Genomic DNA, 10,612 nt, shown 5'->3' with positions numbered 1-10,612 from the left:
CAAAAGGCGAGTAAACAGGGCCTGGTTTCGGTGTTTTGGTTTTCGGTCTCGCCGCTAAAATCTGCCCAAAAAACACCTGCCCATCTGGGCCATGCCTCTTGGGTCTGCTTTTGGCCAGGTTTTTCTGTTGATACTTCTTTTTCGCTCACCGTTTTGTTCATGCGACGGTCTTTTGTTTATGTATCGTTCATTTGTCCGCTTCTCCACTGCAGACTGCAGTTTACATATGACATTATCATCGATGGTCACCCAGAGTTCGGCTATAAAAGGCCCTGATCGCAGGTGGAGCTAGGTGCAGTCGATTTTTGGATTAATCAGCGTCATCATCTACCCAGCAGAAGCGATCATGAAGTACCTAGCTCTGGTGAGTTTTTGGATTTAGCAGAATAAGTAATTTTAAAAGCAGAAAAAAAAGGGTCCTAAGAGTCCTGTGACAACGATCGATTTTGAAAGTTATTTTCAAAACCACATTTACAGATAATATTTAAAGAATTTAAAGGAATAAATGTTTGAAATCCAGACAAACATTTTCCAAAAAACATCTATGACTTAAGCTCAAACTTCCAGAGTTTTCTGTAGCTTCAATTCCCTTGTTTTTTTTTAACTTTTTTTCTTTCACTTTCAGACTCTTTTCGTGTGCCTTGTGGCCATTGCTTTTGTGTCCGCTGTGCCCGTGGATGAGTCCCTGATCGGGGATAATATCTACCAGCCGTCCTTCGACGATGTCCAGCGTCCCCAGGATCCGCAGGCCATCTTCAAGCTGAAGAAGCTGCTCAAGCTGAAGAAGCTCCTGGGTTAGAAGGCATTCCCCAGCAGTCTGCTGAGCTCAGTTTAAATTCTAGTCCAACCTATTGGGAACCTTGCCTCCCCCGCTGCATTCGATTTTCAGCCCGTTTTGTTTAGACAATACCATACGCACACACACGATCACATACATACGAGTAAAGTATACGTAATCGTTGTTAAAATAAATGTTATTTTCGTACAAGTCGGCTTACTTATGTCATCGGTTCGGGGATCTCTTTCTCTGATCAAAAAGGAGCTAATGACTGGCAGCAGGTCGAGTTTTTGTGTACCCTAATCTAAGAGGAAAACGTGTTTCGGATTGTTTGTTTTGGAGAGAGTGTGAAAAACGAACTGAATCTTCCTTAAACGCGTTCAAATTGACCAATAGCCGCCGTAAATAAATGAAAAGTCGGCTGTGTGCTAATTGTGTGCCAAACGAGAATTCACACAGCGAGATTAATGGGCTACGCTTTTCGTCAATGTTATTTCATTTGCTGAACATTTAGCGTACAAATTTTTTTATATTTTTAGACCTAGAAAAACCTTTTTAAGTATATAAATAAGAAATGTTTGTCGACTCACCGTAAAGAGTGAGTTTAAATTATAATTTTCCATGACAAAAAAATTAAATTTAAAGTTTTATCGAAAATACTTCGTAAGTCTGTAATAGTTAAAATTGGTTGATTTCATTTATAGAAACTTTTTTAAAAATAAAATATTTTAAACTTGTAAAATAAAACAAAAGATTTAGGAAACGAACTTGGCAACCTTATCGCACCATCGTTCTATTTCTAAAGTTTAGTTTGCATAAATTTTTTTTTAATTTCTTTTTACTAAATTAATATCCCGATTAGGAGAAACAAGCTATACGCCTTTGACACCTTTAATCCAAACAAAATCCAAGTTGAAGTTTTGTTACCAAATACATTTTTTAATTTGTCTTTTTTATCTTTTCTCTTTAAAACCTAAACACAGAAGTAAATCTAAAAATCCATAAATGAGGGGCTATGATGCTCAGCCCAGGAACAGGAGCTTCTTCAGCAGCTTCAGCTTGAGCAGGAATCCCTGGTCGTCCGAGGGGTTGATGGACTCGCTGCCAGGACCTTCGATGCCATCGGGAATGGCCTCCTCGCGGGGAGCAGCATTGGTGACCACGAAGCAGACGGCCAGGCAAAGGAACACGCTCTGTAATGCAGTTAATTGGAATACTCCATGGTCAGTAAAGTCTGTATACAGTATAATCCACTGGGTTGAAGAGACGCACCAGGAGCAAGAATTTCATGTTGACTGGACTTCGGTTGGGCTGGAGATATATGATCGATGAGAGACCTGCTTGCACTGATCACAGACCCCGCGGACCCGTCTATTTATATGCCAGTCAGTTGCCAATGTTGCCGGTTGCTCAGCCGGCAGGCCGCTCGTCTTTTATAGAAATTAAAACAACGCGGCGGTTGGAGATCCGACGACACACGGGAAACGAGCGGGGGAAATCAATCTGTTTGGACTATTAAAAGTGATTTTAGCCCACCACGCATGTGGAGCAATGGCGATAACAAAGGCCGGGTTCCCTTTTTTTGCTACCTTTTTGTGGTTCCATTGTTGGGCTTTTGAGCCTGATGTTTGGGCCATTTGTTGACTTGTGGTTTCTCCGGCTCCGCTTCTTTTTGCTAATCGGTGTTTCCTTGGTTCTGGGTTCTATTTGACTTGGCCATTAGCTGCGAGCGGAATATCTGCTAAATATTAATTAGCGTCTTGACATTGGCCTTAACGCCGGGTCTAGCCATTAGCTTCTCGTTCACACCTGCATAATAGGCGGGCGTAGCGAAATCTACCCAAAGTAGTTGCCTTTTTAAGTATGGCTGCTGGAAGGCATTTAATTACTGGACGGAGGATTGATAAAATTGTTAATTTGAATTGAAGCCGCCGTTTAAAGCATAATGACCTGCCAACTCTTAGCATTTTTTGGTTTCTAAGTAGAATACATGTAAAATTATGTAGATAATGTATGTATGAACATCCACGTAACTACATACTGGAAAAAGGATGAAATGTGCATTTCTTTTTAAATCAACTAAATCAACTAATCTAAAAAAGACAAAATAATGAAAACAAATAATAAGAATTTTGAAATAACTGCCAAAATTTGTATGTCGGCTTTTTGAACTAAGCCTCATTAATAATAGGTTTTCATATTTATTTGTTATTCATTTTTTATTTCGGTATGTTTCATAAAACTCACGTTTTTTTAAATTTCAAGGTTTTGGCGCTGTTTAAACACAAAGTTGCCACTTCCAGACGTAAATTAGATGGTCCGGTAACACCATGTTATCGATTCTTAAATATTATATCGAAAGAAAAAAGAGGAAAAAAGAAACCAAATTAGACAATATATAAGTTATCGAATCACAGCCAATATAAAATTCTAAAGTGAAACTCAAAATACACACCCACACACCAACACACAAGAGGACTTTGAAAAACATGACGGGATCATTCAGTGTGAAGCTCAAGTCCAAAAAAGGTCAATTCATTGTCAACGACCTTTGTGAGCAAACGACGCTAGGGGAGCTGAAAACGAAAATCGTACAGGTCACACAGATCCAAGCGCCTCAGTTGCACGTCCTTGTGGGCTACCCTCCCAAACCCCTTGACCTCTCACAGCAGCAGGAGCAGCGTGACCTCAAGGAGGTCGGTATCAACAGCGGAGAGACGCTGATTGTGGAGGAGAAGGCTGCCGTTGGAGCTGCACCCACTGCCGCACCCACTGCCACTGCCTTTGTGCCTGGTGGCTCTACCATGGCCGATGACGAAGCGCTGGCGCGTCGTTTGCAGGCCGAAGAGGAGGCCCAGCTGCTGGAGGCAACCGGAGGAGGAGTTCCCGCTCAACTATCAGATCTCCCAGTGGCGCCCACGGAAAGTGGCCCGAACGGCGACTTCAATGGCATCCTACTGAAAAAGGTGGTGCCAGCAGACAACTCGTGCCTCTTCACCAGCATTCGATTCGTCCTAAACGGCAAAGTGGACAACGAAGGCAGCGAGATGATGCGGCACATCATTGCCCAGGAAGTGGCAGCCGATCCACAGAGCTACAATGATGCAGTTCTGGGCAAGTCCAATGCTGATTACTGCGCCTGGATACAAAAAGCCGACTCTTGGGGCGGCGCCATCGAGGTGTCCATTCTGTCCAACTATTATGGCATTGAGATCGATGTGGTGGACATCCAAAACGCCATAATTAACCGCTTTGGCGAAGACAAGAACTTTGGACTCCGTGTCTTCCTACTCTTCGATGGCATCCACTACGATCCACTGTACATGGAAACGTCGCAGAGTTCTGCTCCGGCCACCATCTTTCCGGTGGAGGAATTGGGCGTCTATCAGCAAGCCGAGCAGTTGGCCAACGAGGCACAATCCTCGCGCCAGTACACCAATGTGGATAAGTTCACGCTGCGATGCATGCAGTGCGATGTGCGGTTGGTTGGTCAAGTTCAGGCTCAGGAACATGCCAAACAGACTGGACACCAGCGCTTTGGAGAGATTTAATACGTCCTGATCTTTGGCACCGTCTACATTGTGGCTTTCATGCTGTTCGCCTACTACCTGCTCATCACCTAGCCACAATCGCCGTGCGAGGAGTCACCGCAGTAGCTAAATTGTACTACCTCCACATCACCGCCTGCATAAGTTATTGATTATTGAAGTCAGCCGTCAAATTCATAGTCCCTTTTAATCCTTTTCGGAACGCAATAAAGTATACACCTTCATCTAAACTAGACAAACTAGACTAGATTGTATGTTGTGCTACGATGCCCATGGCGGGGTCATGGCAGCTGGGTTCTGGAGGTAGGACATTACCACGGCGCTGACACTCAGCATGAAGGAAGAGAGTACCTGTTTGGCATCGTCGCTGGCCCGGGAACTTGCAAAACTTATGCAGGAGCAATATAGGGCAAACCAAGCGCACCACTTCAGCTGCGGGTATGGTAATTGTTGATAAATTCCAAGTCATTGGGTTATTATCGCCGGGCTTACCTTCATCATCAGTCCACACATGGAGAAAATCATGCCCAAAATGTTCATGTAATCCGGCATCATGTCTTCGTTTGCGCTTCCACTTTGACCCTGATTCTTAGGAGCCTTGTAGCGGTTGATTTTTTCCTTGCGACGCGGGTCCACGGTGATGCTCATTTTTAATTTATCTAATTTTCACTAATTTAATCCAAAACCAGGTCAGATTGCAGGGGCTGTATGCGAGGAATGTGAATGACAGTCGTTTTTTCGTAGTTGTGTGAATGCCTTTTTTCACCAAGTGGCATCACCACTCCCCAGCTGTTTCTTTATTTACACCGCCGCGGGTAGCACGTTTGAAATATTTTTTTTTAATTACATAAAAATCACAGAAAATTACAAAAAAAAATCATGGCTCTGCGGTTGCTTAACCGAGCGATGGCATCGCACATGCGCGGCTTGCAATTAAATGCTACCAGGAGAGGTTTTAGTGGCCATAACATTGATTGGCCAGCTATTCATCCTGCGTCTTGGTCGTCGGCACAAAATCGTCTAGTGCACGTGAGGATTACGGACCAGGAAGCCGGTCTGCAGACCAAAAGAGAGGCTAACAGAAACCAAAACCCTTTTCGGGAAGAACTCATAGAAGAACCCGCCACAGTTGCGCCCAGAGCCCGCAACAAATTTCGACCAGAAAAAAAACCAAAAAAAGAAACTTCTAAAAAGGCGCAGGACTTTGGGGATCCAGATACCTTTGGAGATGCCAAGATAAGTGAAACTAACGATCCTGGAGACGTGGAAGAAGAGGAGTTTATTAGCAATCCCACGAGACACACAAAAAAACTTCAAACTGTTGAGTACGCTCGGCAAATTAAGGATTATCTAAAGGCAAACCGCTTGAATGAAGCCATTGCCGTTCTGGAACAAAGAATGCTACGGGAGGATCGCGTGAAGCCCGACAAGTACATATACAATCTGTTGATCAGCGGTTGCGCCAAAGCGGGCTACACCCGCAAGGCATTTTCCCTGTACACCAAAATGCGTCAACGGGGCCTCCAAGTGACTGGCGGAACCTACACCTCGCTTTTTAACGCCTGCGCCAATGCTCCATCTTTAAGTGATGGCTTGGCTAAGGCCCAGATCGTGCGGGAGAACATGTTGGAAAAGGGCTACGAACCGAATGTTAAGAACTACAATGCAATGATCAAGGCCTATGGAAGATGTGGCGATGTGGACACCGCCTACATGCTGGCTGACGAGATGATGGAAAGGCAGCTTGAGCTGAACGCCGATACATTTAACTTTCTTCTGCAGGCGTGTGCCAGCAACTCGGAGCATGGCTTTCGACATGCCCTGCTTACCTGGCACAAAATGTTGCAGCGGGGAGTAAACCCAGACTACTACAGCTTCAATGCAATGCTGAGATGTGTCAGAGATTGTGGCTTTGGTGATTTGGAATCGATGCGCGAAGTTCTCGATCAAATTGCCCCTGCAGCAGCTAGGCAAAATCCTGTTCTGCAGTTGGAGGACGGCGTGAAAGGTGATTTACCCAGTATATCTTCAAGCTCCACTTCGTTGCCTGCCCAAATCGAGGTGTCCACATCAGCAAGTGAGCTGGAGCTACCCAATCTTTTGCTTGCACGGCCTCATTTGGGAAGTTTGGTGGCATTGGAGGAGGTTACACGTCCCCACGAGCGATTTTTGCTTCTCGGTGGGCTTACAGGTTTTCTAGAACACATGAAACAGCATAAAATCACACCTGACATTGAAACGTTTACTACTATGTTGGAGGTAATACCGCCTACAAACGCAGCAGAAAAGCAGTTGCTCACTTTTGTGCGCAAAATTGGACTTAAGGCGGACATTGACTTTTTCAACATACTGATTAAGAAGCGATCGATGCGTTTCGATTATGAGAGCGCGCGAGAGGTGCTCTCTATGATTCGCACAGCAGGCTTGCGGCCAGATATCGTCACCTATGGTGTCCTCGCTTTGGGATGTCGGACCCAGGAAGAGGCTAGGGAACTGCTGGAACAGATGAAGGTGGCGGGCATAAAGATGAACATGCCCATTCTTGGCGCCATGCTGCGGCAGGGATGCGCCAACAAATCCTTCGGCTACATTAACGCGATCATTCAGTTGAGCTTAGAGGAGGGAATTAAGCCCAACGAAACCTTCCTTCGCCATCTGCACAACTTTCACAGGGGATGTGCTAGGGCCATTGATGCCAGGGTGAGTTTAGACATTTGTTTCCTCTAGCTAAATTCATAATACATATCTCCTGCAGCACCCCTCGACCAAGACAGTCTCCTTCAAAAAGGGACACTCTAAATTCTGTGATAAATACCGCCTGTACTACGAGGAGCTGGGATTGGCTGGCCTAAAGCTGGAAGATGCCATCGCCAAGGTAAAGGAGCGTCCATATGAGAAATACAAAGTGCCTCCCGTCGAGGGATTGGAACCACTCAAGCACGAGCAGCTTAAACGCAAGACCAAATTGCGAAAATACATCAAGAAGATTAATATAGACAAACTTCAGGATGACCCTCCCAGAGAGCCTCTAAAGAGAATAGAATAAGTTTAACAATGTAACTCATATTAAAGTTTATTATTTGTTAACCAATCATAGTCCGTTTGCGTCCTCGGGCTCTTACCTCCTCGAACTTGGTTAGAACGGCTCCCACATCCTTTCCGCATTCATAACGATAAGCGTTAAGAATATGCTCAAATAAGTAAGGTTGCTCGCTGTGCGTACTTAGCAGCGCCCGTTCTAGGACATACAAATCCACGCCCTTGTCCTCGGTGGCCTGGTTGTAGTGGCTTAATCCGAAGTCGATGAATATCACATCATAATCACCCCCTTTTGGATTGATGAGGATGTTTGAAGTGGTTAGATCACCGTGTATGATATGATGGCAGTGCATTTTGCCAATGATCTTTCCGATTCTCGTGCATAATTCTTGCAAGGATTTCTGCGACTCTGACTCTGAATGGCTGGTTACTATATCTTGAATAAATTGCTTGGCTGTCTTTGCTTTGTCAAAGTACTCCATATAGAGCTTGTGGTTGTTGAGGTCCGAGTGGAGGATCCTCGGGGCCAAAATTCCGGCGTCCAGGCATCGTCCGGCCGCTTTTGCCTCAGCTTTCATGCGCTGCCGCGTGATCTGGGTGTCCAGTTCCGGGTGGCGGTACTTTTTCACGAACCGCTCCTTGATCAGGCAGGCTTCTCCTTTGAAATCGCCCAAATACAGACGCCCCTCGGCGCCTTGTTTAAGGATTTCCAAAGACATTTTCGATTCGGTTAAAAACAAGCCGGCTCTTTAGTGCGAATCAAAAAGTGGCAACCCCACTCAGGGGCGTAGGTAAAAAAAATCATAGGTTTAACTTTTTTAAATAAACTTTTAATTTGTTTTTCTTTTTATATAAAAGAATAAAATAACGGAAAATTAGCTATGTAATTAAAGAAATGTTTTATATTTTTTCCATAAACGAGTTTTAAACTTTGTCCATCTCCCTAATAAACATTCACAATGAAACGCGTTCAGAACAGCTGTCAGCTGTTTGCCTTTTTATGTTTACTCCTAATGCGCCAATCCAATCTCCGAGTGATTCATCTTCAGGAAAAACCACCACAACAGTAGTAGAAGTCAGAAAACTAAGTCTGAACTCGCACAAAATTCCAAAATGTTCAACAATCTTTTCGGAAAGAAGCCCACCGTAAAGGAGCAACAGCGGGAGAACGATCGATCTCTGCGTAAGGCCACCAGGGACATCGAACGAGAGCGCAGGAAAATGGAGGAGGAGGAGCGCAAGCTGGAGCTAGAAATCCGTCGCAATGCCGCTGCTGGGAACAACGATGCCTGCCGCATCTTGGCCAAACAGCTAGTGGAGATCAGGAAGCAGAAGTCGCGCACCTACGCAGCTGCCGGAAAAATCCAGTCCATTGGCTACCAAAACAAAAACATGGGCGCCAATATTGCTCTAAGCGAAGCTATGGGTACCACTGCCAAGACGATGGGCGAAATGAACAAGGTTATGCGACCGGAGGCCATTGGGGGAAACCGTTCGCCAGTTCCAGGCGGCCAACATGAAGATGGAGATGACGGACGAGATGATTAACGACACATTGGACGATATGCTTAACGAATCAGGCGACGAGGAGGAGTCCAATGCCGTTGTCAACAAAGTTCTCGACGAGATCGGCATCGAAATCTCCGGCAAGATGTCCAGCATCCCGGCCACGGGAACCTCAGACTTCGAAACAAGCGGCAAACGTACCGAAAAGGACATTGCCGACCAGTTGGCCAAGCTGCGATCCTCTTAGTCCTTTGACTTTTGCTATTCTATTTTGTAACTACTGTGAACACCGCTGTTATCCATAGGATGTAAGGAAATATATTTATGTACACCGCTTACAAACGCGCAGTCATTCCGCCGCCGGCCACAATAGATTCCCCTGTTATGTAGCCCGCATCTTCGGATACCAAAAAGGATACTACGCCAGCCATTTCTTCACTGGTGCCCAGGCGACCCATGGGGATTTTGCTTAAAGCAGCTTCGTTGGCCGATTCATTCTCATAAAGAGCTTTGGAGAACTTGGTCCTGATGACTCCTGGGGCCAGGCAATTGACGCGAATGCCCTCCGGCGCCAGATCCTTAGCGGCAGCCTTGGTCAAACCAATAAGTGCTGTTTTGCTTACGGAGTAAGCTCCAAGAAGCTACAAGATTAAAACTGATAAGCATTTAACCACTGAACCACTGATAAGGAAACAAACCTCGAAAGCATCATAGCCCGCAATGGAGGAGACGAAAACAATGCTGGAATCTTTTTGCTGACGGAGCAAAGGTAGTGCCTCTTTGGCCAGTAGATAAGAACTCTTTACATTCACATCGAAGATCTTGTCCCAGACCTTTTCGTCGCACTCAAGGACTCCACCCACCGCAGGATTAGTGGCGGCGTTACTGACTAGGATATTGAGCTTGCCAAACTTGCTGATAGTTTCCTCGAAGAGCTGCTTGCGGTCCTGCGGCTCACTAACATGGCACTTGAGTCCGTGCACATTAAGGTTCAATTTGCGCAGCTCCGCTAGAGCAGAGTCCACGTTCTTTTGCTTTCGGCTGCTGATGACTACCGAAGCACCATCTTCGGCCAATCGTTTGGCAATAGCAAAGCCAATGCTGAAATGCATCGATCGGGATGAATTGGGAAAATAGAAAAATACTATTAAGTGTCCTTTGACCCCTTACCCATCTGTGGAGGCGGTGACCACGGCAACTTTTCCGGCTAAACGCTTCATTGGACTCACGTTCGAACTTTGACTAGTGCTGGACAAGCGTTTGTGGCATTGATTAAGATTAGGGCCAACAAGGTTTGGGCTGTAATTGTTGCTGTTTTGATCGAGACTTGAACTTTGACCACTTCCACTCACAGCGCAAGCAGTCCAACGGATCTTTGGCGCCCTGACCACCAGTTGTTTACCCCAACTTAGCATTTTTTAAGCTAAAATTGCAATAAGGATCTAAGGATTTCTTGCCAAACAATTGATTTTCCTAATTTTTTTGCTGTGCGCGCAAATCTCCAATTGGTTTACCGATTCTTCCTCTTTCACGCGGCTTGCCATTCACAGCAGTAAAAAAAGCTTATTATGTCATTGGCGCCAAATTTAAAAAGTTTGAAAGTTATATTTGCTTTTGCTTACTAAGCAAACCACCAAACCACAAACCAACATTATTATGATTATCATTTCTTAAAATATAAATTAAACTAATTCAATGGGTTCAATTAATGTTCCACTTTAAAACACTCACTGAATCCTCA

General features: G+C 45.0%; 8 protein-coding genes across 8 annotated transcripts; 4 read left to right on the top strand and 4 right to left on the bottom strand.

The window, feature by feature from the left end:
- The first annotated feature begins 277 nt into the window (after positions 1–277).
- LOC108088989 lies at positions 278–988 on the top strand. Its single transcript, XM_017187031.1, has 2 exons — positions 278–364; positions 626–988. Exons 1-2 carry the CDS (start codon positions 347–349, stop codon positions 797–799), a joined length of 192 nt encoding a protein of 63 aa, XP_017042520.1. The 5' UTR covers positions 278–346; the 3' UTR covers positions 800–988.
- A 702-nt stretch (positions 989–1,690) lies between these two features.
- Positions 1,691–2,190, bottom strand: LOC108088990. The gene is made up of 2 exons (XM_017187033.2): positions 2,051–2,190; positions 1,691–1,971 (listed from the first exon to the last, which is right to left on the bottom strand). Exons 1-2 carry the CDS (start codon positions 2,066–2,068, stop codon positions 1,801–1,803), a joined length of 189 nt encoding a protein of 62 aa, XP_017042522.1. The 5' UTR covers positions 2,069–2,190; the 3' UTR covers positions 1,691–1,800.
- An 809-nt stretch (positions 2,191–2,999) lies between these two features.
- LOC108088982 (ubiquitin thioesterase OTU1) lies at positions 3,000–4,556 on the top strand. Its single transcript, XM_017187025.2, has one exon. It carries the CDS (start codon positions 3,268–3,270, stop codon positions 4,327–4,329), a length of 1,062 nt encoding a protein of 353 aa, XP_017042514.1. The 5' UTR covers positions 3,000–3,267; the 3' UTR covers positions 4,330–4,556.
- On the bottom strand, positions 4,495–5,059 carry LOC108088988 (protein Asterix). Its single transcript, XM_017187030.2, has 2 exons — positions 4,819–5,059; positions 4,495–4,758 (listed from the first exon to the last, which is right to left on the bottom strand). Exons 1-2 carry the CDS (start codon positions 4,972–4,974, stop codon positions 4,588–4,590), a joined length of 327 nt encoding a protein of 108 aa, XP_017042519.1. The 5' UTR covers positions 4,975–5,059; the 3' UTR covers positions 4,495–4,587.
- Positions 5,060–5,113: 54 nt separating this feature from the next.
- Positions 5,114–7,417, top strand: LOC108088979 (pentatricopeptide repeat-containing protein 1, mitochondrial). The gene is made up of 2 exons (XM_017187022.2): positions 5,114–7,026; positions 7,082–7,417. Exons 1-2 carry the CDS (start codon positions 5,206–5,208, stop codon positions 7,370–7,372), a joined length of 2,112 nt encoding a protein of 703 aa, XP_017042511.2. The 5' UTR covers positions 5,114–5,205; the 3' UTR covers positions 7,373–7,417.
- Positions 7,382–8,172, bottom strand: LOC108088985 (EKC/KEOPS complex subunit TP53RK). Its single transcript, XM_017187028.2, has one exon. The coding sequence runs from the start codon at positions 8,082–8,084 to the stop codon at positions 7,410–7,412; it is 675 nt and encodes a 224-aa protein (XP_017042517.1). The 5' UTR covers positions 8,085–8,172; the 3' UTR covers positions 7,382–7,409.
- A 171-nt stretch (positions 8,173–8,343) lies between these two features.
- LOC108088987 (charged multivesicular body protein 2b-B) lies at positions 8,344–9,209 on the top strand. Its single transcript, XM_017187029.2, is given in 2 exon segments — positions 8,344–8,847; positions 8,849–9,209. Coding segments are annotated over 2 exon segments (639 nt in total). The 5' UTR covers positions 8,344–8,478; the 3' UTR covers positions 9,119–9,209.
- LOC108088984 (dehydrogenase/reductase SDR family member 4) lies at positions 9,174–10,415 on the bottom strand. Its single transcript, XM_017187027.2, has 3 exons — positions 10,042–10,415; positions 9,570–9,972; positions 9,174–9,512 (listed from the first exon to the last, which is right to left on the bottom strand). The coding sequence occupies exons 1-3, from the start codon at positions 10,284–10,286 to the stop codon at positions 9,207–9,209; spliced, it is 954 nt and encodes a 317-aa protein (XP_017042516.1). The 5' UTR covers positions 10,287–10,415; the 3' UTR covers positions 9,174–9,206.
- Between the last annotated feature and the right edge of the window lie 197 nt (positions 10,416–10,612).

Source organism: Drosophila ficusphila, unplaced genomic scaffold, assembly GCF_018152265.1.
Source record: "Drosophila ficusphila isolate 14025-0441.05 unplaced genomic scaffold, ASM1815226v1 contig_106, whole genome shotgun sequence".
In the NCBI taxonomy this organism is placed as follows: domain Eukaryota; kingdom Metazoa; phylum Arthropoda; class Insecta; order Diptera; family Drosophilidae; genus Drosophila; species Drosophila ficusphila.
Note: the sequence above shows the minus strand (reverse complement) of the source record. Positions and strands in the feature narration are given on the sequence as shown.